Below are 26,853 nucleotides of genomic sequence, written 5' to 3'. Positions count from 1 at the left end.
TTCTAACGTCTCTTTGGCTCATTTGGGTACTCAGTTTCCACCTGTGTCCCTTTGTTCGCGTCCCACCAGTGTTGAATAGTTTATCCTTGTTTACCCTGTCAATTCCCCTGAGGAATTTGTAGATAGCGATCATGCCTCCGTTTACTTTTCTGTCTTCCAGTGTCGTAAGGTGCATTTCCCGCAGTCTTTACTCGTAACTCATGCCTCTTAGTTCTGGAACAAGTCTAGTGGCATACACTTAGACTTTTTCCAGCTTCGTCTTGTGCTTGACAAGGTACGAGCTCCATGCTGGTGCCGCATACTCCAGGATTGGTCTTACATATGTGGTGTACAAGATTCTGAATGATTCCTTACACAGGTTCCTGAACGCCGTTCTGATGTTAGCCAGCCTCGCATATGCCGCAGACGTTATTCTTTTTATGTGGGCTTCAGGAGACAGGTTTGGTGTGATATCAACTCCTAGATCTTTCTCTCTGTCTGTTTCATGAAGTACTTCATCTCCTATTCTGTATCCTGTGTCTAGCCTCCTGTTTCCACTGCCTAGTTTCATTACTTTGCATTTACTCGGGCTGAACTTTAGTAGCCATTTGTTGGACCTTTCATTCAGTCTGTCTTGGTCATCTTGTAACCTACTACTATCATCCTCTGTTTCAGTCCTCGTCATAATTTTTGCATCATCAGCAAACATTAAGAGAAAGAGTCTATGCCCTCTGGGAGATCATTTACATATATCAGGAACAGTATAGGTCAAAGGACTGAACCCTGCGGGACTCCACTTGTGACGTCTCGCCAATCTGAGACCTCACCCCTCACAATGACTCGTTGTCTTCTGTTGCTTAGGTACTCCCTTATCCAATAGAGTACCTTCCCTTTCACTCCAGCCTGCATCTCCAGCTTTTTCACTAGCCTCTTGGGTGGTACTGTATCAATGGCTTTCTAGCAATCCAAAAATATGCAGTCTGCCCACCCCTCTCTTTCTTGCCTGATTTTTGTTGCTTGGTCGTAGAATTCAATTAACCCTGTGAGGCAGGACTTGCCATCCCTGGACCCATGTTGATGCTGTGTTACAAAGTTCTTTCGCTCCAGATGTTCCACTAGCTTTCTTCGCACAATCTTCTCCATCAGCTTGCATGGTATGTAGGTTAGGGACACTGGCCTGTAGTTCAGTGCCTCCTGTCTATACCCTTTCCTGTATATCGGGACTACATTAGCTGCTTTCAAAATTTCTGGCAGTTTCCCTGTTGCCAATGATTTGTTATACACTATGGAGAGTGGCAGGCACAGTGCTTCTGCTCCTTCCTTTAGTATCCAAGGGGAGATTCCATCTGGACCTATAGCCTTTGTCACATCCAACTCTAGTAAAAACTTCCTTACTTCCCCGCTGGTAATCACAAACTCTTCTAGGGGTTCCTGATTAACTATTCCCTCTCTTATCTCTGGAATTTCTCCTTGCTCTAAGGTGAAGACCTCCTGGAATTTCTTATTCAGTTCCTCACACACTTCCTTGTCGTTTGTTGAGAATCTTTCTGCCCTATCCTTAATTTCATTACCTGTTCCTTTACTGTTGTTTTTCTCCTGATGTGGCTATGCAGCAATTTAGGTTGAGTCTTTGCCTTGCTTGCGATGTCATTTTCGTATTGTCTTTCTGCCTCTCTTCTCATCCTGACATATTCATTCCTGGCACTCTGGTATCTTTCTCTGCTCTCAAGTGTCTTATTATTCATATAGTTTCTCCACGCCCTTTTACTTGGCTGCTTAGCTAGCCTACATCTCTGATTAAACCATAGGTTTCTCATCTTCATTTCATTGTTTTCCTTTTGGACTGGGACAAACTTGCTTGCTGCTTCCTTGTACTTCTGCGTGATGTAGTCCATCATGTCCTGGGCCGTCTTTCCCCTGAGCTCTGTTTCCCGTGTTATATCTGTTAGGAATTTTCTTATCTCCTCAGTTTCCCTTTCGGAATGCCAGCCTTTTGTTTTCAGTACCCCCTCCTCGAGTTCAATAATCCTTCTTCAACCAGATACTCAAACACCAGTGCACTGTGTTCGCTCATTCCTACTGGGCCTCAAAACCTATTTCCCTTATGTCGGAGTCATTCAGAGTGAAGACTAGGTCGAGTCTCGCTGGTTCATCGTTTCCTCTCATCCTAGTGGGTTCCCTGACATGTTGGCTTAGAAAGTTTCTTGTCGCCACCTCCATTAGTTTGACTCTCCATGTATCCTCTCGTCCATGCGGTTCCTCGTTCTCCCAGTCTATCTTTCCGTAATTGAAGTCCTCCATGATGAGCAGATGGGATCTATTTCTACAGGCAGCAGAGGCTGCCTTCTCAATTATAGTGTTAACTGCCATATTGTTGTTGTCATACTCTTGCCTTGGTCTTCGCTCATTTGGTGGAGGGTTATATATCACTGCTACTACTACTTTTGGTCCTCTCATTGTCATGGTTTCTGTTATGTAGTCTCTGAATCCCTCACAGCCCGGGATAGCCATCTCCTTGAAACTCCATTCCTTTCTCATTAGTAGGGCCACTCTGCCTCCTCCCCTTCCTTCCCTCTCTTTCCTTATTATAGTGTAGTCCTGGGGAAACACTGCATTCGTTATGATTCCTGAGAGTTTTGTTTCTGTGAGTCCGATTACATCTGGGTTCACTTCTTGTGCTCTTTTCCTTAGTTCACTTGCCTTGCTTGTGATCCCATCTATGTTCGAGTACATAACCCTGAAACTGACTCTCTTCTGTCCTTTTTCAGACCCTATTGCTTCCCCTGAAGCAGGGAAACAGGGAAGGACCGGGATGGGAGGGCCTATGAAGAAGGATCTGGGGGATTTGGGGTGTGCGGGGGCTGTAGGTAGTTTATGAGTTTCTTCAAGTGGGGATTCCATGACGGCGCAAGATACTCTAGGACTGGTCTCACGTAGGCAGCGTAAAGTGTCCTAAAAGCCTCCTCACTTAGGTTTCCGAATAATGTTCTCCTATTTATATGTGCCTCAGGAGTTAGATTAGGTGTTACGTCCACGCCCAGGTCTCTTTCTCGAATCATTACAGGTAGGCAGTTCCCCTTCATAGGGTACTGTTCCTTTGGTCTCCTATCACCTGATCCTATTTCCATAACTTTACATTTACTCGTGTTGAACTCCAGTAGCCGATTCTCTGACCATCTCTGCAACCTGTCCAGGTCCTCTTGGAGGATCCTACAATCCTCATCTGTCACAACTCTTCTCATTAATCTTCTCGTATATGTATGTGTGTGTGTGTGTGTGTGTGTGTGTGTGTGTGTGTGTGTGTGTGTGTGTGTGTGTGTGTGTGTATGTGTGTGTGTGTGTGTGTGTTTTAACCTCTTGGAATAGCATCATAATAATCCCTAACATTGCAATTCTTTAAACCTTGATTGTGCAACTTTCTGTTTCTTAACTTATAAAAGCGAGACAATGATCAGTACGTTGCCCTCCAATATTTAACAGGATCACAGTCAGGTTAGCAAATTATGTTAATATTTTGCTAAACATATGTTTTATAATTTATTTATATAATTATTATCAATGAGTGAGTTTGGTATTAATGTTGGCATACGACTGCTTGTCTTAACTACCGATCTGCCATTATAAGCAGTTATGCTCTTGATAATAATGCACCATTATCCATTTACCTGTTTGAAATCTTAGTTGATTCAGTTTTTGCCTTAAATGTTAACAACATTAGTTGTTAATAAGGGTCTCTACCGCCGACTGCTGTCCTGGAACACCTGTCACAGCTGTGTACACCAACCAGTGCTGCTCTTGTGTTCCCCTTGAACACCTGTCACAGCTGTGTACACCAACCAGTGCTGCTCTTGTGTTCCCCTTGAACACCTGTCACAGCTGCGTACACCAACCAGTGCTGCTCTTGTGTTCCTCTTGAACACCTGTCACAGCTGTGTACACCAGTCAGCGCTGCTCTTGTGTTCCCCTTGAACACCTGTCACAGCTGTGTACAGCAACCAGTGCTGCTCTTGTGTTCCTCTTGAACACCTGTCACAGCTGTGTACAGCAACCAGTGCTGCTCTTGTGTTCCCCTTGAACACCTGTCACAGCTGTGTACACCAACCAGTGCTGCTCTTGTGTTCCTCTTGAACACCTGTCACAGCTGTGTACACCAGTCAGCGCTGCTCTTGTGTTCCCCTTGAACACCTGTCACAGCTGTGTACAGCAACCAGTGCTGCTCTTGTGTTCCCCTTGAACACCTGTCACAGCTGTGTACACCAACCAGTGCTGCTCTTGTGTTCCCCTTGAACACCTGTCACAGCTGTGTACACCAACCAGTGCTGCTCTTGTGTTCCCCTTGAACACCTGTCACAGCTGTGTACACCAGTCAGTGCTGCTCTTGTGTTCCCCTTGAACACCTGTCACAGCTGTGTACACCAACCAGTGCTGCTCTTGTGTTCCTCTTGAACACCTGTCACAGCTGTGTACACCTGCCAGTGCTGCTGTTGTGTTCCTCTTGAACACCTGTCACAGCTGTGTACACCAACCAGTGCTGCTCTTGTGTTCCTCTTGAACACCTGTCACAGCTGTGTACACCAACCAGTGCTGCTCTTGTGTTCCTCTTGAACACCTGTCACAGCTGTGTACACCAACCAGTGCTGCTCTTGTGTTCCTCTTGAACACCTGTCACAGCTGTGTACACCAACCAGTGCTGCTCTTGTGTTCCTCTTGAACACCTGTCACAGCTGTGTACACCAACCAGTGCTACTGTCCTCCTTGTCTGCTTCCTGACCCAATACACACACACACACTAGTCTCGTCCAACTCACAAAATGTGTTCACCAATCCATAAATGTTTTCTTTCGACACGCACCTTCCATGACCTCAACTCCTCAGTGTCCAGCTTCCTGTGGTCAGAGCGAGGCGCGCCTGGCCACCCATCCCTGTGGTCAGAGCGAGGCGCGCCTGGCCACCCATCCCTGTGGTCAGAGCGAGGCGCGCCTGGCCACCCATCCCTGTGGTCAGAGCGAGGCGCGCCTGGCCACCCATCCCTGTGGTCAGAGCGAGGCGCGCCTGGCCACCCATCCCTGTGGTCAGAGCGAGGCGCGCCTGGCCACCCATCCCTGTGGTCAGAGCGAGGCGCGCCTGGCCACCCATCCCTGTGGTCAGAGCGAGGCGCGCCTGGCCACCCATCCCTGTGGTCTCTCCTTTACCCTGTGGCAGAGAAGACAGTATAGCAAGCTGGAGCGCCAGGGACTCGTGTGTCCCACTGAAGGTGGTGACTATGCTAGGGGAAGGGGCAGGTTGGGTGCTTGTGCTATATCCTTGGTCCATTACTCAGGTGTGTCGATGTGTAGGTGTGTCTTGGTAGTTCAGACGTGCCCAGGTGTGTCCCTTTCCTCTTGGCCCTCGTCACTCACTCTAGCATGTGGGTTTCTCCGTAAGTCTTGCCCGAGCATGTGGGTTTCTCCGTAAGTCTTGCCCGAGCATGTGGGTTTCTCCGTAAGTCTTGCCCGAGCATGTGGGTTTCTCCGTAAGTCTTGCCCGAGCATGTGGGTTTCTCCGTAAGTCTTGCCCGAGCATGTGGGTTTCTCCGTAAGTCTTGCCCGAGCATGTGGGTTTCTCCGTAAGTCTTGCCCGAGCATGTCTACATCCCTTGTAATGGCTTCTGCTTCATCTTTCTTTTGTTTGTTATTTTTACTTAAGCTTCAGTCGATTTTGCAGGTTATATAGACGAGCTTGTGTACCACCACTGTAGCCAACACGAGCACATTACATCCTTGTGTACCACCACTGTAGCCAACACGAGCACATTACATCCTTGTGTACCACCACTGTAGCCAACACGAGCACATTACATACACATAATGTCGGTTATAATTTGTCAATCACTAGGCCCTCTGGAGACTTGATCACAGGCTCTAAAATATGGCTTTTTAGTAAGGCTTTTTAGCGGGCTGAGGTAAGACTCATTGTCCTTACCTCAGCCCGAGCTTATCAGCAAAGCCCAAATGTACATCAATCCTACCGCCAGATCCAAACTTCCTGTTTATGACAAAAAAAAAACCGGTTTATCCGCGCCTCACTGTTTATCGCCGAACTGATGACGTTCGAACATTTCTCAAACAATGATTCGATGACGAACTGTCTTAAAATAGCAGTTGTTTCTAGGAGATGTTCCGGATCAGCCGGGCTGTGGTGGGTATGTGGGCCTGCGGGCCGCTGCAAGCAACAGCCTGGTGGACCAAACTTTCACAAGTCAAGCCTGGCCTCGAGCCGGACTTGGGGAGTAGAAGAACTCCCAGAACCCCATCAAGCAGGTATCAAGCAGGTGTGATAGCGTCACCTCTTTACCTCGCATACAGATAATCGCGAACATCTCCTAACCCCTAAACCAACTTAATATTCTTAACTATACACAAAACTGCAATGCATATTATTAATTTATATGAGAGCAAACCGGTTTTTAATACGCAATTCGTTAAAATTGATGTATGCATCTTGGAGGTCGGGGCCGCCACTTTAATAAGCCTGGCCTGAAGACGGGTTGCCTTACCGACCACACCATTGGTGCTAATGATCATGAGAGCATCAATGGTTTACTCGGCAGAACAACATGCTCGTTGTTATAAGGGCCGTGATGGAGTCTCTGAAAGTTCTAGTGAACCCAGCCTCATCAACAAAGGCCAAATGCTCATTAATCCAGCCACCAAGCAAAATATTTAGAATGAAAACGGTTTACACACAACTCATAACTGATGACGATCGACCAGTTGTTAAAGAGTGCTTTGCTAACGACCTCTGTACGAATAGCACCGTTGTAAATGATTCACCTGGCTACTTTGAATACAAATAATCGCCAACAGAACCTAAACACCTAACCTACGCCTAAATATACATAGAATTTTTATGTATAATAATATTAATTTATATATGAAAACAAATTTTTAATACAAAGTATGTTAAAATTGATGAATGCGTCTGGGTAGGACGGCCGCTGCTTTAACCAGCCTAGTGTGAGGACGGGTTGTGTAAACACCGACGTACTAAAAATACTTACCAAATTTCTAATATAACCAAAATACCTAACCTAATCTATGCTTAAATCTGCACAATATGCTTATTTATATTAATAAATGATGTTTGAGAAAATTCCCATTTGAATGAACAGCATGTTAATATTAACGAATGCATCTTTGGGGTCGGCCGCTGCATGGAATGTACGTAGACTGTGGAAAGTTTACCTAATGAATGAAAAATATCATATATATATATATATATATATATATATATATATATATATATATATATATATATATATATATATATATATATATATATGTTGTACCTAGTAGCCAGAACGTCGTACTTGGCCTGCTATGCAAGGCCCGATTTGCCTAATAAGCCAAGTTTTCCTGAATTAATATATTTTCTCTAATTTTTTTTCTTATGAAATGATAAAGCTACCCATTTCATTATGTATGAGGTCAATTTTTTTTATTGGTGTTAGAATTAACGTAGATATATGACCGAACCTAACCAACCCTACCTAACCTAATCTAACCTACCTTTATAGGTTAGGTTAGGTTAGGTAGCCGAAAAAGTTAGGTTAGGTTAGGTTAGGTAGGTTAGGTTGTCGAAAAGCAATTAATTAATGAAAACTTGGCTTATTAGGCAAATCGGGCCTTGCATAGTAGGCTGAGAAGTGCGTTCTGGCTACTAGGTACGACATATATATATATATATATATATATATATATATATATATATATATATATATATATATATATATATATATATATATATATATATATATATATACAGGTATATAAATTTGTATTAGTATTCTCACATTCTCACTTGTAAAGTGAACCATGTCTTAAAAATAAACTGAAGGCTTAAACGCTCCAATAAATCAAAATCATACTTATGTGCTGGAATATGTATTAACAGAGAGTGTGCATGTAGTGATGTATTACTGCCTTCATGATCAAGCCTTAGTTCATGGACCCCGCCTTTCCAGCCGCCGTTTATCCAATTCATTGAGTCCCGCTCTGTTTTTCCTATCATATTCACTTCTGAAATCATGAATGGAGTTCGTTTCTAAAATCTACTTAATTATTTAGTTCATTCCATTTGCGTACTCGTCTATCACAAGAAGAAAACATTAGAACATCACTATTGCTCATCTGTTTCTCAGGCGTTCATCCACGCGTTCTTGTCCCATTGGTGTTCATTATGAGCATCTCATCTTTCGCCACTGTCATTCCCCCAACAATTTTATGTATCTCTGTCATGTCTCTGTTCTCCTCGTTTGTAGTGATCTTCCAGCTCATTTGGTCCTTGGTTATACCCCCTATATCTCGCAGCTCTGGGACGAGCCTCGTTGGACACCTCCAAAACCTCTATTATAAAATTATTTAAATGCCTCCTTATTAAGGTTCCTGAATTATATTCTGACATTTGTCATTGTAGAGTATGCTGCTGCTGTTGTCTTATTTATATGAGCCTCTGGAGGTATGCTTGTTGATATATCACCTTCCAGGTCTCTCTATTTCTTACAGGCGACAGTTTTCATACCTTTGTATCTTCCTCCAAGTCTTCTGTCTTTTATTTCAATATCAATCATCTTAAACTACACTTAAAACCCAGAAGCTATCTCTAGGTTAACTCTGCAGCTTGTGTAAGTCATCTTGGACTTACTTTAAAATAGGAGTTGACTCCTGTAGTTATATCAGCAACATAAATTAAAAGTAGTGTGGATCCCAGCAGAGATCCTTGAGTTGAGTGCTTCCTCCCTGTCCTCTCATTTATTTTGGAACCATCCAGCAGCTGGGCTAATCTGCCAACACAATATAATAATTAAAAATCAGAGGTAGAGATATACTGAGGACTTGTGCAGCTCCTTTAGTTCTCTCCAAGCACTGGGAGCTGTTCCAGCTTACCTGTGGACGCTCAGTAGAAATTAACATTTATCTCCTAAAAAATGTCCGTGTCTTTTCCCGTATGTTCCCCTCCCCTCTTGCATAATCTAGTCAATTAAACATTACCTGCAATTTATCTCCTTATAAACTTTGTTCAAAGTTCTAGTGTATTCGTTCGTAGCTCTGTCGCATCATGCTGTCCCATCATTTTTTTTTTCATTCCGTCCTGTTTTCAATTTTAGCTACATGGAGAGCTCTACATTGAGAGAGAGTTTATAGAGCCCTACATTGTTAAATTCCTCAAACCTTTTTCCACTTAATGTTGGTTTATTCAGCCTCTTTGCATCTCTATTTGAGTTGATCTGTCACTTCCTGTACTGTTTTCCCCTTAAGTTCTCTCCCCACCTCCAGGTCCCACACATATCCCAGAATCTATCTTACTCTCACGTAATTTCCTCTTCTGTAGTCTACGATCCTTTCCCATTACCTCTTGAATTATATTCATCGAGTTGAATTTAATCATATGTGAAAGATTCGACACAATTACCGCTGGGTCCTAGTGGTATTTAATACACCACGCTCTTGATATCTTCATTCTGGATGATAACCAGGTCCAGATGACGAGGTGTATCTCTTCTCCTTTCTCTTGCATCCTCTTTTAAATGTTTTATTAAGAACTTACTTTCCATAGCTTCCACTAATTTTCCTCCATACATTTATTCCCCCGCCAGGAGGATTTCTCGATTCCCAAACTCTCTCTCTCTCCGTACATGAAGTCATCCATAATAAGTAGTGCTCTCATTCTGTGTGGTGGTGTTGCTGCTGTTCTTCTGTTCATGTGTGAGCTGTATGTACCAATAGCAGTCCATATTAAGAGTGTCTCTGCTATTCCATATATGCCTTTACATACGAAGGTGTGAGAGTGTTCTTCTGCATGCATATGCACATACATGCATGCGCATATATGGGTCTAAAAGCTACAAGTCTTCTTCCAGTTATTGACACCTGAGTCAACAGTGCGTCAAGACCTCCTGAAAGGTTAAATATTTTGACAGTTAAAGTTCGACCTCCTGGATCTAGTGCATGTATTGAATTACCCAGCATTAGTCCTGTGAAAACAGACACTTACATGTCAAGACCAGTGGACACAGGTTACATATAATTGCATAGGTATAATCTCCGAGATTGATACACATATAAATTCCAAAAGCCCTCAACAGTGAAGAAAACTTTAGAAATATTGAAAAGATTCGTGTTGGAATCATTAATCTTACCCTTTCGGTCATATTCAATATGTCATATATATATATATATATATATATATATATATATATATATATATATATATATATATATATATATATATATATATATATATATATATATATATATTATATATTTAATATATATAAAACAAAATAATAGGGGTGGCAGGAGAGGAAAAGATTAAAGTATTCAGTGAAATTCCACAAGGTCTTCTCTGAACACTATATATTTTCTTCTTCGAGGATGTGGGTCCCTTTAATTAAACCAGTGGTCGTACCCCTAAATATATATATATATATATATATATATATATATATATATATATATATATATATATATATATATATATATATAACTGAAAACTCACACCCCAGAAGTGACTCGAACCCATACTGCCAGGTGCAACGCAACTGGTATGTACAGGATGCCTTAATCCGCTTGACCATCCCGACCGGACAAAAGGAAGTGATAGCCGAAGCTATTTGAACCACTTCCCCACCGGCACTCGGATGGTAATCTTTGGCATAGCATTTTATCAAATCACCTCATTCTTTGGGGCACACGTGAGGAACACAAATGCGAACAAGCCTGAATAGTTCCCAGGACTATATGCACCTGAAAACTCACACTCCAGAAGTGACTCGAACCCATACTGCCAGGAGCAACGCAACTGGTATATACAGGATGCCTTAATCCGCTTGACCCTCACGACCGGACAAAAGGAACTGATAGCCGTAGCTATTTGAACCACTTCCCCACCGGCACTCGGATGGTAATCTTTGGTATAGCATTTTATCCCTTCCCTTCCCTATCCCTATATATATATATATATATATATATATATAGGGATATATATATATATATATATATATATATATATATATATATATATATATATATATATATATATATATATATATATGCTTCGGAGAAGGACAGAGAGCGTCTCCTAGCTGTGCAAGCCCCCCATGCCGGAGACTTCCTGTGGGCAGTCCCTAATTCCGCCTTGGGCACCCGCCTGGACCATCGGGCCCTAAGTATTGGTGTTGCTCTGCGCCTTGCCGCCCCTATCTCCACCGAGCACCGGTGTGTTTGCGGCCATGCACGGGCAGACCAATACGGCAGCCATGGTCTCATCTGTCGTAAGACACAGGGAAAGATTGCCAGACATGAAGCAGTCAATGACATCATCAAGAGAAGTTTGGCTTCAGCTGGATGCCCAGCACAAAGGGAACCTCAGTTGTGAAGACCTGACAACAGCCAAAAACGCCCAGATGGAGTCACCCTGCAGCCATGGAGGGAAGGTAAACAGGTCGTGTGAGACTACACGTGTGCATCCACATTGGCTGATGCCTATCTACATTACAGCTCAGCGGAGGGAGGTGGGGCAGCCACCTTCAGGGAGACCCAGAAAATCAACACGTACAGAGACTTAGAACGTTGTTACAGGTTCGTGCCGATAGGCTCTAAGACTCTGGGCGCCTGTGGTAAATGTGCACTTAAGTTCCTAAAGGAGGTGGGTGAGGAACTCATTTGGAAAACTAGAGACCCACGAGCGGCCAGTTTCCTGTTCCAGCGCCTCAGTGTCGCAGTTCAGAGGGGAAATGCGTGCTGTATCCTGGGTACGCACCCAACCTCCGAGGAGCTGGACGAGGTCTTCGAATGCTGATTGTTATATATATGTGTGTGTATTCTCTCTCTCTCTCTCTCTCTCATCTGTATATATATATATATATATATATATATATATATATATATATATATATATATATATATATATATATATATATATATATGTACGTGTCTCTGTACGTGTATATATATATATATATATATATATATATATATATATATATATATATATATATATATATATATAAAACACACCCCAGAAGTGACTCGAACCCATACCGCCAGGAGCACTATGCAACTGGTGTACAGGACACCTTCGCCACTCGACCATCACGACCGTTAAAAGATGACGGTAGCCGAAGCAATTTACCCCATCATCCCGACGGCGCTCTGATGGTAATCTTGGGCATAATATTTTATCAAATCACCTTATTCTTTGGGGCACACATGAGAAACACAAATGCGAATAAGCCTGAATGGTCCCCAGGCATATATGCAACCGAAAAGTCACATCCCAGAAGTGACTCGAACCCATATTGCCAGGAGCACTATCGCAACTGGTGTACAGGACACCATCACCACCGTTAAAAGATGATGGTGATTTGATAAAATACTACGTTCAAGATTACCATCAGAGTGCCGTCGGGATGATGGGGGTAAAATAGCTTCGGCACCATCATCTTTTAACGGTCATGATGGTCGAGATTACCTCCCAGCAGCCCTTGTGACCAAGTCTGAGTCTGTGTATAGCTGCAATGTCTCTGGATATCTTTTTGTCAGGCTTGAAAGAGTAGTACCCAGTGGCTTGTTCGTGCATACAAGGTTATGTTGGTGTTATAGATTCAGCTACTCGGAACAAGTTCCAAGTAGCACGGACTATGGTGAGCCCGTAACTTACCTGGCACTGGAGCGGGGCAAGTAGCACGGGCAATGGTGAGCCCGTAGTGGACTTACCTGGCACAGGAGCGGTGCTGTGTGTCGTGACATACAAGGAGAAGTATGGACATTTGTAAGTGTAGGGACACCTCACTCTACGATTCACCTAACCCCCTTAATACTAGGGAACGGCGAAGGATAGGATGAAGTGAATGTTGCCTGACTCCGGCTTCTAGCTGTCCGCCAGGTCTTACATCTTCCCTCTGGGTCAATGGAGGACCATTGAACAGCTGTATGATCGAAGTCGAAGTCGATGGTCCTCCATTGATCCAGAGGATGAATAACCAGAGTGAAAAATGAAAGGTTAACAAGCTAGACATAACCTATTAACCTTTCATTTTTACTCTGGTTATTCGTTACATATTTATTACATAAAATATGTATGTGTACGAGTTTTGGTGATATACGAACATGATTATATATAATGTGTGTTCACTGGACCTGAAGTGAACGTGTGAATGTTCACAGGAGTGTTCCCGTGTGTTCAAAACACACAGGAACACAGAATCGAGCATCAGGAGCTAAACTGTATGATAAACAACCTTGCTCTCTCAGTGCATGTGCATCCCCCTTAGCATGTCGCTTTCTCTAACACGCTGCTCACCAGAATTAGCCACTCAGAACTCTTACACAGGACGGCAAGGTCTTACTCTGCTTACAATAATCAGTCACTCAGAACCGTTAGACAAGAGAGCGTGACCTGACTGCTCACCGATTCAGCCACTCAGAACTGTTAGACAGGAGAGCTAAGTCTGACTGCTCACCGTAATCAGCCGCTCAGAACTGTTAGACAGGAGAGCTAAGTCTGACTGCTCACCGTAATCAGCCGCTCAGAACGGTTAGACAGGAGGGCGAGATCTGTTTAAGGTCATTCTGCACGCGCTTATAGACTATTGAACACTATTCTTTCGGTTTGAACATTTTTATATGCAAACTTTGTTATTTTTAATACATATATATTTATATATATTGTTCACATTTTTACCAGAAAATATATAGAAAGTTTGATATTTTTATTGCTAAAATTATAGTTTCTTGTTTATTGAAAATTTTAATATTATTACACTTTTTCTTTTATTTTATGCCTCATTTACGCCTGTGTTCTGGGTATTTATCTACATGATAATCATTTATAATGTCTAAGTATCTTTTATGTCTAAGGTTAATGGCTTTGTCTTGACTTATTTAAACATATTTTTTGCTCATTGGTCATGATATTCATTTCTTAAGTGTTGATCTTTTTAACAACATTCTGACTTCTGGGTTTACCACCCCTTCCCTCCCTCACCCTTCACCACCCTTCCCTTCCTCACCCTTCACCACCCCTTCCCTACCTCACCCTTCACCACCCTTCCCTCCCTCACCCTTCACCACTCTTCCCTCCCTCACCCTTCACCACCCTTCCCTCTCTCACCCTTCACCACCCCTTCCCTTCCTCACCCTTCACCACCCCTTCCCTCCCTCACCCTTCACCACCCTTCCCTTCCTCACCCTTCACCACCCTTCCCTTCCTCACCCTTCACCACCCTTCCCTCCCTCACCCTTCACCACCCTTCCCTTCCTCACCCTTCCCTCTCTCACCCTTCACCACCCCTTCCCTTCCTCACCCTTCACCACCCTTCCCTCCCTCACCCTTCACCACCCTTCCCTCCCTCACCCTTCACTACCCCTTGGACACTGGTGGAGTGCCTCTACACTACTGGTGGAGTGCCTCTATGGTGGAGTGCCTCTATGGTGGAGTGCCTCTACACTACTGGTGGAGTGCCTCTATGGTGGAGTGCCTCTATGGTAGAGTGCCTCTACACTACTGGTGGAGTGCCTCTACACTACTGGTGGAGTGCCTCTTCACTACTGGTGGAGTGCCTCTTCACTACTGGTGGAGTGCCTCTACACTACTGGTGGAGTGCCTCTTCACTACTGGTGGAGTGCCTCTTCACTACTGGTGGAGTGCCTCTACACTACAGGTGGAGTGCCTCTACTGGTGGAGTGCCTCTTCACTACTGGTGGAGTGCCTCTTCACTACTGGTGGAGTGCCTCTACAGTACTGGTGGAGTGCCTCTACACTACTGGTGGAGTGCCTCTTCACTACTGGTGGAGTGCCTCTATGGTGGAGTGCCTCTATGGTGGAGTGCCTCTACACTACTGGTGGAGTGCCTCTACACTACTGGTGGAGTGCCTCTTCACTACTGGTGGAGTGCCTCTACACTACTGGTGGAGTGCCTCTTCACTACTGGTGGAGTGTCTCTGCACTACTGGTGGAGTGCCTCTACACTACTGGTGGAGTGCCTCTACACTACTGGTGGAGTGCCTCTTCACTACTGGTGGAGTGCCTCTTCACTACTGGTGGAGTGCCTCTACACTACTGGTGGAGTGCCTCTACACTACTGGTGGAGTGCCTCTTCACTACTGGTGGAGTGCCTCTACACTACTGGTGGAGTGCCTCTACTCTACTGGTGGAGTGCCTCTACTGGTGGAGTGCCTCTTCACTACTGGTGGAGTGCCTCTTCACTACTGGTGGAGTGCCTCTACACTACTGGTGGAGTGCCTCTACACTACTGGTGGAGTGCCTCTTCACTACTGGTGGAGTGCCTCTATGGTGGAGTGCCTCTATGGTGGAGTGCCTCTACACTACTGGTGGAGTGCCTCTACACTACTGGTGGAGTGCCTCTTCACTACTGGTGGAGTGCCTCTTCACTACTGGTGGAGTGCCTCTACACTACTGGTGGAGTGCCTCTTCACTACTGGTGGAGTGCCTCTACACTACTGGTGGAGTGCCTCTACACTACTGGTGGAGTGCCTCTACACTACTGGTGGAGTGCCTCTACACTACTGGTGGAGTGCCTCTTCACTACTGGTGGAGTGCCTCTTTACTACTGGTGGAGTGCCTCTACACTACTGGTGGAGTGCCTCTTCACTACTGGTGGAGTGCCTCTACACTACTGGTGGAGTGCCTCTACTGGTGGAGTGCCTCTTCACTACTGGTGGAGTGCCTCTATAGTGGAGTGCCTCTATGGTGGAGTGCCTCTACACTACTGGTGGAGTGCCTCTACACTACTGGTGGAGTGCCTCTTCACTACTGGTGGAGTGCCTCTTCACTACTGGTGGAGTGCCTCTACACTACTGGTGGAGTGCCTCTTCACTACTGGTGGAGTGCCTCTACACTACTGGTGGAGTGCCTCTACACTACTGGTGGAGTGCCTCTACACTACTGGTGGAGTGCCTCTACACTACTGGTGGAGTGCCTCTTCACTACTGGTGGAGTGCCTCTTCACTACTGGTGGAGTGCCTCTTCACTACTGGTGGAGTGCCTCTACACTACTGGTGGAGTGCCTCTACACTACTGGTGGAGTGCCTCTACACTACTGGTGGAGTGCCTCTACACTACTGGTGGAGTGCCTCTACACTACTGGTGGAGTGCCTCTTCACTACTGGTGGAGTGCCTCTTCACTACTGGTGGAGTGCCTCTACACTACTGGTGGAGTGCCTCTTCACTACTGGTGGAGTGCCTCTACACTACTGGTGGAGTGCCTCTTCACTACTGGTGGAGTGGCTCTACACTACTGGTGGAGTGCCTCTTCACTACTGGTGGAGTGCCTCTACACTACTGGTGGAGTGCCTCTACACTACTGGTGGAGTGCCTCTTCACTACTGGTGGAGTGCCTCTACACTACTGGTGGAGTGCCTCTACACTACTGGTGGAGTGCCTCTTCACTACTGGTGGAGTGCCTCACAATACCAGTGTGTCATTCTGAAAGCCCCAGACAGCACCATGTTCTAGGATAAACCTTTTTTTAAACAGAAGTTTGGGAATATTTTTTTATTCATTTTTGTTGTCATGATTTGAGTGATATGAGCGAGTTCGTTCTCTGTTGAGTTTCTGGCTGTGTTTCACTCATTCTTTTATGTCTCTCTCTTTCTCTCTCTCTCTCTCTCTCTCTCTCACCTATCTCTAGTCCTTCAATTTCCCCCAATCTTCTCTCCCCCCTTCCCTTTTCCCTCCTCTTTCTCCTCTGCCCCATCCATCAAACCTCAGAAATAAAGTTCCTTTTGGTATCCCCTGGGTGCAGACGAGGCGGTGCCCGAGACAGTGGGAGCTGTGGGCACGGTGGAGCCAGTGCCCCTCGACGTCCACCTGCCCATCGGGATGCCCCTCAACCACATGAAGAACATCTATGTTGCCATAGCCACGCTCGCCTCCGCTTTGCTTATCTTCATTCTGGTGGTGAGTGCCATGCTCTTGCCCCTGTTGGAGGGGTGGGGTTGCCCCTGTTGGAGGGGTGGGGTTGTCCCTGTTGGAGGGGTGGGGTTGCCCCTGTTGGAGGGGTGGGGTTGTCCCTGTTGGAGGGGTGGGGTTGTCCCTGTTGGAGGGGTGGGGTTGTCCCTGTTGGAGGGCTGGGGTTGTCCCTGTTGGAAGGGTGGGGTTGTCCCTGTTGGAAGGGTGGGGTTGCCCCTGTTGGAGGGGTGGGGTTGTCCCTGTTGGAGGGGTGGGGTTGTCCCTGTTGGAGGGGTGGGGTTGTCCCTGTTGGAGGCGGAGGAGGGGGGACCTTTATAGGGCTGTGATGATTTAGAGATGCAAAGATGATGAGACACAGGAAGAACATTTTAATGTTTGTGTGTGACTTCCAGCAAGAAAGCACAGAGTGCCTTAAGGATGTGTGTACTGAAAACGATTAGAAAGTATACAAAATGCCTAGAGTGTGGGGGAGAATTTTCTGAAAGTTGTATTTGGGAATAATGTAGCAATATAACATGCATTGAGAGATGACAGAGAAGTCTTTGAGACGTTATCCTTTCTCCTACATTTTTGCCTTCGGCTGTAAACAGACAGTAATCCCTAAGTTTACGTTAATCCCTAACTTACTAAGTTAATAGTTAATCCCTAACTAACTTTCCTCTATACAATGAACTCCCACTAAAGCTGCAGTTCTCAAAAATTCTTTATAGTAAATTTTCTGAGCCACAGGAGTCAGTTCTCGACTGGACAAAACAGCCAGTGTGTGTGTGTACTGAAACACCCTAACCTAACCTACGTAACCGTACGGTCCCATGCATAGAAAATGTGTTGCACGGGAGCCGCTTTGATTTACAGTACAATACATCATATTTTGTCTGTTGAGGATTTTGATGTCAATATGGTATGAATTATTAAAGAGGAGAGGATGCAATTTCAGAGCATCCTCCTGTACACCAGATGCACGTCATGGTTGGGGGGGCTTAAGACCCGGTCACTTTAATGTGTGCTGTGTCATATGATATCATGACCAGGTTGTGTCTTACCCACCTCCTAATTCTCCAATTGTCCTGTGTCTCGTCTCACATTCCTTATTGTGATGCGTGTCATCTAGTGGGCATTGCGCTCGCTGCCATGACATTTGCCTGTCATGTGTCATACCTTCCCGCCTCCCATGACTGTCATGTGTCAAATCTCCCCGCTTCCCATGACTGTCATGTGCCATATCTCCCCGCCTCCCATGACTGTCATGTGTCATATCTCCCCGCTTCCCATGACTGTCATGTGTCATATCTCCCCGCCTCCCATGACTAACCCATGTGTCATCACCCCGGCAGGTTGGAGCGTGTCATTGCCGCGTCAACAGGACCTACCGCAAGTGCTTCATGAAGCTGCCTCGCCCCAGCAAGGGCCTCTCCTCCGTCAGAAGACCAAGACCAACTTCTCTCTTCGAAAAATCCAGGTGGGCGCGCGCGTGTAACAGTAGGGAATAGGTAGTAGGGAATGCAGTCCAGCGTCCCTTTTTTATCTGGAAAAATGGACGCTGGATTGCAAGGGGTTCCAGGTAAATTTTTCATTTTCTTTTCAGAGTTTTATTCTATCACATCCATTTAAGGCTAAATTATTTCAATATTCATATAGTCATAGAAGATTGTTAAGGAATTGTTATAACAAATTCAGGGGCAAAGTTCGCTCCGATCTTACTGAGAATAAACTCTACGGTATTTTTTTTTTCAAAATCACTCATCTGGAGTTAAAAAGAGTTCTTATGGAAGAAATTCAGACCGAAAATCACTCATACGTTCTTAAATGATTCGTATGGGAGAAATTAAAAAAAAATCAGAGTTCAGTTTTATCAAAATATTTCAGAGTTCATATAATCATAGGAGTTTATTTAAGAGTGTAAGACCGAAATTTAGAAAAAAAAAAAAACATTTTCAGAGAATATGCTCATAGAAGTTTTGTTAAGGAAAATAGATATCTTAGCCGTGACTTTTAGTTTGTATATCCATTTACATGGATATACAAACTGATATACAGCATGGAGTCTATATCTAGTCAAGAATAAGACTAAACTGGAGAAGGTTCAAAGGTTTGCCACCAGACTAGTACCCGAACTGAGAGGTATGAGTTATGAGGAGAGACTACGAGAGTTAAACCTCACGTCACTGGAAGACAGAAGAGTTAGGGGGAACATGATCACCACATACAAGATTCTCAAAGGAATTGATAAGGTAGATAAGGACCTGCTATTTAACCCAAGGGGCACACGCACTTGGGGACACAGGTGGAAATTGAGTGCCCAAATGAGCCACAGAGATATTAGAAAGAACTTTTTTTAGTGTCAGAGTGGTTGACAAATGGAATGCATTAGGCTCCATATGTGGTGGAGGCTGACTCCATAACACAGTTTCATATGCAGATATGATAGAGCCCAGTAGGCTCAGGAACCTGTACACCTGTTGATTGACGGTTGAGAGACGGGACCAAAGAGCCAGAGCTCAACCCCCGCAAGCACAAATAGGTGAGTACACACACAGGAGCCTCGCGGCTGAGTGTGTGCGCGTCGCAGCGCTCGTGGGTTGCAGTCCTAAGGGCCCGGGTTTGATTCCCGGCCGAGGCAGAAACAAGTGGGCAGTTTCTTTCACCCTGGTACCCCTGTTACCTAGCAGTAAATACGTGTCTGGGAGTTAGACAGCTGCTACGGGCTGCTTCCTGGGGATTTGTGTGTGTGTGTGTGTGTGTGTGTGTGTGTGTGTGTGTGTGTGTGTGTGTGTGTGTACTCACCTAGTTGTGTCTGCAGGATCGAGCATTGACTCTTGGATCCCGCCTTTCGAGCATCGGTTGTTTACAGCAATGACTCCTGTCCCATTTCCCTATCATACCTGGTTTTAAAATTATGAATAGTATTTGCTTCCACAACCTGTTCCTGAAGTGCATTCCATTTTCCCACTACTTTCACGCTAAAAGAAAACTTCCTAACATCTCTGTGACTCATCTGAGTTTCAAGCTTCCATCCATGTCCCCTCGTTCTGTTACTATTCCGTGTGAACATTTCGTCTATGTCCACTCTGTCAATCCCTCTGAGTATCTTATACGTTTCTATCATGTCCCCCCTCTCCCTTCTTCTTTCTAGTGTCGTAAGGCACAGTTCCCTCAGGCGCTCCTCATACCCCATCCCTCGTAGCTCTGGGACGAGTCTCGTTGCAAACCTCTGAACCTTTTTCAGTTTCATTATATGCTTCTTCAGATGGGGACTCCATGATGAGGCGGCATACTCTAAGACTGGCCTCACGTAGGCAGTGTAAAGCGCCCTAAATGCCTCCTTACTTAGGTTTCTGAATGATGTTCTAACTTTTGCCAGTGTAGAGTACGCTGCTGTCGTTATCCTATTTATATGTGCCTCAGGAGATAGATTAGGTGTTACGTCCACCCCCAGGTCTCTTTCACGCGTCGTGAAAGGTAGGCTGTTCCCCTTCATTGTGTACTGTCCCTTTGGTCTCCTATCTCCTAGTCCCATTTCCATAACTTTACATTTGCTCGTGTTGAATTCCAGTAGCCAGTGAATGAATTCCAGAATTCCAGTGTGTGTGTGTGTGTGTGTGTGTGTGTGTGTGTGTGTGTGTGTGTGTGTGTGTGTGTGTGTGTGTGTGTGTGTTTTAGTGAGAAATACATGTCGTAGACATAATAGAGGAAAAATAGATTGGTTAGAAAGGCGGGGGTCCAAGAGCTAATATCTCGATTCTGCAGGCACAAATAGTAAATACAAATAGTAAATGCACACACATTTTATTTTCTTCTAGCAACGCGTTACCAATTTTCCAGAAAGGAGATTAAGAAGAGGCACTGAACTACAGACCAATATCACCATCCCTTGTAAAGTACTTGAAAGAATAATCAATTAGGTTAAGACTGGTTACACACTTGGAGAAAATTAAGTATATAAACAATCACCAGCATGTTGTATCAATTGAACAAATCCACAAGGGCCGTGACGAGGGTTCGAACCTACGTCCGAGAAGATCGTAAGCAAGGCAAGGCATAAAGAACTAGGTTAAAGAGGCACTTAGAGAGGCACTTCTCCGTAGACACTCTTAAATAAGCACACACACACACACACACACAACACACACACACACACACACACACACACACACACACACACGAGCCGCTAGGGGTGGACCCCAACATTTATTAAAGACATTTGTAAATAAATGTCTTTATTAAAGACATAAAGACATTTGTAAATAATCCTCTTAACAGTCCATCTTTAAACCGTAAGTATCCCTCTGCTTCATTTACTTAACTTCAAGATTTAATTTGTTATAATAAAATCAGAAATGTTCTCCAAAAAAGGGATTATAATTTGAACTTGTCATTTGAAATGCATGTGAACAACGAATCCTTTAGAACTAATTAAACAGTGTCACACAATTTTAATTCCTGTATTATTAAAGTCTTAGGGACAGTTGTAATATAAGTTTAGATAATAGTCCTTCTTATAGACGCCTGTTATTAGAGCCGAGGATTAATTGAACCCTAAAGTTTAGATAGTTGTCTTTTTATAGGAAAGAGTTATTAAAGGCTAGATACAGTTTAAATCTGAGGTTTAGATAACCTTTTTTCATGTAATTTTTCGTGTTATTAAAGCTTATAGACACTAAAAATAACTGTCTGTTAGGTTTAAACACTGTTGAGATTCAAATAACTTTCTTAGAGACATTTGTTATTAAAGCCTATGAGACATATTAGACCTGAGATATAGAGTTCTTCATGAGCAAGTTTGCGGTCTTCTTAATCATGTAGTATATTGTCAACTCTATCTCCTACAGTCTATTCACTGAAGGAACTCTTATAGGAACGTTCTCAAATGCTATTAGTTGCTGCACAGGCTGTACGAGGCATGTTACAAGGGTTACAGCAGAATATGTCCCCTTAAATTAGATGTCGGTGGGTATTTTGAGCAGCAATAACACATTCAGTAATACACCAATAAATGAATACCCCGAGACGTGATGCCACCCACTGTACTGAGCTCTCCTCCTGAGTGTCACATCCTAGTGAGCTGCCTCACCTCCTCCTCCTCCACTGACAGACGCGGGGACCGGAAGGGCGCCTTGCGGCTGGAGGCCGACTCCGACGGCGCCGCCATGCCAATGACCTCCAACTCTGATGCCGTCTACTACAACATGGACGTCTGTGACAACCAGGAACTGCCGCTTATCAAGTAGGGACGAAGGCGAGCGGTCTCCTCCTCCTCGTCCTCCTCCTTCTCGTCCTCCTCCTCGTCGTCCTCGTCCTCGTCCTCCACACATCATGCCATTGAGTGGGAAAGTTCGCTTCACCTAAATATATTTTATTCTTTCCATTGAGAGCGTCTCTTATTATAATATAAATTAATATAGTAATATGTATACCTTATATTATAACAAGAATTACATTTAATTCCCTGATTTTTAGGCAAGTTTAGTCTAATTGCGATTAATTTATTAACTACTGTACTATTATATATATATATATATATATATATATATATATATATATATATATATATATATATATATATATATATATATATATATATATATATAATTATTCAAATGGAAACCGTAAACACAGCCGAGCTAAGAACACTTTGTTTAAAGACAAAATGCATAATTGTTCATGTGTTCACGCAGAGAAAGAACATTATTAAGCCAAATAAATTTACCATAGACATGAACAAACAACACAGTGAGTGAGAACTGTGGCAGTGATTGACAACTCTGTCAGTGGAGTGTCAGTGGTTAGCAAATATGCCAGTTGACAGTCAGTGGGCGAGAACTGTATCACTGTGTGGGAACTGTGTCAGTGGGGAGAAAATTGTGTTATTGGGAAAGAACTGTCAGTGGAGTGTCAATGAGTGAAAAGTGTGTAAGTGGGTGAGATCTGTGTTAGCGGATAAGAACTTGGCTAGTGGAGTGACAATGGGTGAGAACTGAGACAGTGAGGTAAAAACTGTGGCACGGGGGTAAGGTCTGTGTTAGGGCAGTGACCGAGGGTGAGAACTGTATCAGTGACATCTCCAGGTGACAGTGTGTCACCCTCTTCGACAGTCTTCACAGTTCTACACTCAGACCATCACGAATATGACGAACACACATACACACACACAAGTTATATACTTTCAAACCCGCTAATTCCATTTTCTAATGCTAAATCCAATTCAGAGTTAAAAAAAGAATCATTCAACATGTCTCAGTTTCCATATAAATGTCCAGACACTGATACAGAAGGCCCAGCAGAAGCGACCAATATATTTGCTAGAATAATCTGACTCTAGAAGCCATGGCAATGAGTCTCTGGAGAGCGTCGAGGCTCTAATGTATATGCACAGAAAAATTCACAACTGGGAGAGATGGCCAACACAAAGAGAAACAAGTAGGGGATAATTAAGAGGCGGAGAAATTATTATTGATGAATAACGCCGAAATTCTTACAAGAGTGTTAACATTATACACGTTCGCCAGCCGCTTATAGCTCGGTGGGTAACATCGGTTAAGTTAGCAAGTCTGAAGTATATTGTCATCAGTACCAAACGTTCAGACCTGTAGCTGTATAGCCTCATAAACTGGACCTCGGCATGAACGTCGCACTGATGGCAACATAGACTTCACTACAACCAACTACACGATATAAAGTATGTCTGTAATAATCTTTGTACACTTTGAAAGAGTTTTTGCCTACAAATTATAAATAAACAAAAACTGTGTAAGATTCTCAAGTATCAATTCTGACGTGTCGTAAGAATTGGGTATCCTTTTATTTTATCTTAACTAATAAGTAACTTATTTGTATATTATAACAACATTCACTTTCTGGCGATTGAATACACCTCCCAAGAGTGGACACAGGTCCTACAGGTCCCAAGAGTGTACACAGGTCCTACAGGTCCCAAGAGTGGACACAGGTCCTACAGGTCCCAAGAGTGGACACAGGTCCTACAGGTCCCACGAGTGGACACAGGTCCTACAGGTCCCAAGAGTGGACACAGGTCCTACAGGTCCCAGAGTGGTCTTTTGGGTTGTATGTCACACTGCGACGTAAATAATTTCCAAGACAATGCGACTCAAATATTGAAAAAAAAATCTAATCCTTCCACTTTTTAGGTACATTTTCAGTGTTGTGAAGGCTGAGTACTTTCACCCACATAATTCATGCAAAGTAATATAGTTCATACTCCTCTCTAATAAGAACTTAATTTCATCAAATTTTATCATACATTAAATTACATTTCATTTGTAAAAAAAAACGTATTTATAAAATATGAATCAGTATGAGTAAATTAACCTGTAGTACATTTAAATATATTGTTTGTCATTAGTGTTACTGATGGCAAGAGAAACCTTCACCTTACTGGTAATGTGAAGAGGATCAGGTAGCTTTGAAATCGTTTAATCCGAGTCGACCTGATACCTTTCATGTAATAAACCGGATGCTTATGAGTTTTAAAACACGTCTCCTGGATTTTGAGACCATCACACTCACCAGACTGGTTACAATCCACGTGTTTTAAGAACAGGAAAAACTCATTCGATAATACAAGCTGTCAAAATTTTGTGTAGTGAATTACTTGTAGGTTAAAGTTTAGAAATCCATGGGAGACGTCGCAGCTTGGTTTCTCGAGGGTGTAAACATTTGTCAATGGAAAATTTATATTATAAAATGAAGGTTGTATTCACTCCAACCTGTCTTGGAGACAGAAGACTAAAGATGTGATCCGATACTTAGTGCAGGCTCTTCAATACTTTGGTAGTGCCAATGTGATACTTCTCTTATAGTGAAGCATAAATACAAAGTCCTGTTTATGATATTGCCTAATATAGTTCAATCCTACGATGTCCAGTGTATTTTATTAAAGCTTTCACAGATCTTCATTTTCTTTTGCATCTCATTTTTATTCTGGAAGATCTGGCATTGAGACAATATATATATATAACATGAAAATGCTAGTGACCATCATTTTTAGATGACAGCAAATGGCAGGAGCAATGTCTGCGTCCCTTAATTCGCCGTTTGTGGTGAGTGGGGACCTGAGTGTGTCCCACGACTGGCCGTCCGTGTGAGGTAGGACAAGGGATAACATCAGGACAGAGGGCTAGACAAAGCTGGAAGTGTTCTCGTTGTTCTGCTTTAGCTGCGCTTGTGTGGACCAGGTCTCACAGTGGTGGGGTCAGGCGACCAACGCACCTCGCTTATCGACGAAGGTTGCTTGTAGTAGGAGACACGAGAGGCAACGTAGCTCTTGACCTTTAAAGGTCAAGGTATATTAAGTATATCTTCAACGTGATGCTTTATTTTTCTTGTTGTATTACAAGATATATTCTGGTAAACTTTAGATAAATGAGAGATTATTTTGGCTGTAGTTATCCTTGCTTTGTGAGAGTTATAGTCTTGAGTTATGAGTAGATGCAGCCTGTGTTTAGCTCACATAGAATATGGAGAGACCGCAAGTTACAGAGTTCAAACAGCAGCAAGCAAACACTACAGTCAAGACTGATGCGTGGTGCCAGTTTGATTGATGGTGTTGACAGCTCCTGCCAAAGCCATTACAGCATCGCACACTTCCCTACCACACACTACAAACATCCCAGACTAGTTTCCCTTGAGGTAATTCTTCGAGTCTCGTGTGGCTTTTGTTTTCTGAAGTAAATCTTGCTTTTCCTTAAATTTCCCGATTTCCATGGATGCTTAATGAGAAGCGAAACAGTTATTGGTGCATTTATGATAACATTGTATAAATGTCCAGAATATATTGTTAAAATTACATTGTATTTTGTCCATTTCTGCGGACCTGTCAAATACAACAATTGATTGTTTCATGATTTCTAGAACTTAGCAAAGCTTCGTACTGTTTTGAAAACTATTGTCAATATTTGTAAGCATACGGTTGAATTACAATTGTCTAAATAATCCTGATGTAATACATTTCAGAGTAATACACAATAAACATTCATTACTATAGGTGTTGTAAATAAGTGTTTGCAATATTACTTCCCCCCCCCCCCAAGGATAATATTTGTGTAAGGGTTGCTCGGGTATCTAACTGATGTAGATGGCAGCCAGCTGGAGGCTGTAGCAGCCAGCTCGAGGCTGTAACAGCCAGCTGGAGGCTGTAGCAGCCAGCTGGAGGCTGTAGCAGCCAGCTGGAGGCTGTAACAGCCAGCTGGAGTCTGTAACAGCCAGCTGGAGGCTGTGGCAGCCAGCTGGAGGCTGTAGCAGCCAGCTTGAGGCTGTAGCAGCCAGCTGGAGGCTGTAGCAGCCAGCTGGAGGCTGTAGCAGCCAGCTGGAGGCTGTAGCAGCCAGCTGGAGGCTGTAACAGCCAGCTGGAGGCTGTAGCAGCCAGCTGGAGGCTGTAACAGCCAGCTGGAGGCTGTGGCAGCCAGCTGGAGGCTGTAGCAGCCAGCTTGAGGCTGTAGCAGCCAGCTGGAGGCTGTAACAGCCAGCTGGAGGCTGTAGCAGCCAGCTGGAGGCTGTAGCAGCCAGCTTGAGGCTGTAACAGCCAGCTGGAGGCTGTAGCAGCCAGCTGGAGGCTGTAACAGCCAGCTGGAGGCTGTAACAGCCAGCTGGAGGCTGTAACAGCCAGCTGGTGGCTGTAACAGCCAGCTGGAGTCTGTAGCAGCCAGCTGGAGTCTCTAGCAGCCAGCTGGAGTCTGTAACAGCCAGCTGGAGTCTGTAGCAGCCAGCTGGAGTCTGTAGCAGCTAGCTGGAGTCTGTAGCAGCCAGCTGGAGCCTGTAACAGCCAGCTGGAGCCTGTAACAGCCAGCTGGAGCCTGTAACAGCCAGCTGGAGCCTGTAACAGCCAGCTGGAGCCTGTAACAGCCAGCTGGAGCCTGTAACAGCCAGATGGAGCCTGTAACAGCCAGC

General features: G+C 44.1%; 1 protein-coding gene across 1 annotated transcript in view; it reads left to right on the top strand.

The window, feature by feature from the left end:
• The window catches only part of LOC123759706 (uncharacterized), a 160,942-nt gene extending 134,977 nt beyond the window's left edge, over positions 1-25,965 (top strand). Inside the window, exons 15-17 of the mRNA XM_069320330.1 lie at positions 16,784-16,938; positions 18,285-18,409; positions 22,043-25,965. Of these exons, the coding sequence (XP_069176431.1) occupies positions 16,784-16,938; positions 18,285-18,409; positions 22,043-22,178 (416 nt within the window). The 3' untranslated portion in view covers positions 22,179-25,965. The remainder of the gene's footprint in view (positions 1-16,783; positions 16,939-18,284; positions 18,410-22,042) is intronic.
• Positions 25,966-26,853: the final 888 nt, after the last annotated feature.

Source organism: Procambarus clarkii, chromosome 8, assembly GCF_040958095.1.
Source record: "Procambarus clarkii isolate CNS0578487 chromosome 8, FALCON_Pclarkii_2.0, whole genome shotgun sequence".
Classification (NCBI taxonomy): Eukaryota; Metazoa; Arthropoda; class Malacostraca; order Decapoda; family Cambaridae; genus Procambarus; species Procambarus clarkii.
The sequence above is the reverse complement of the archived record's forward strand: the minus strand, read 5'-3'. Positions and strand labels throughout refer to the sequence as shown.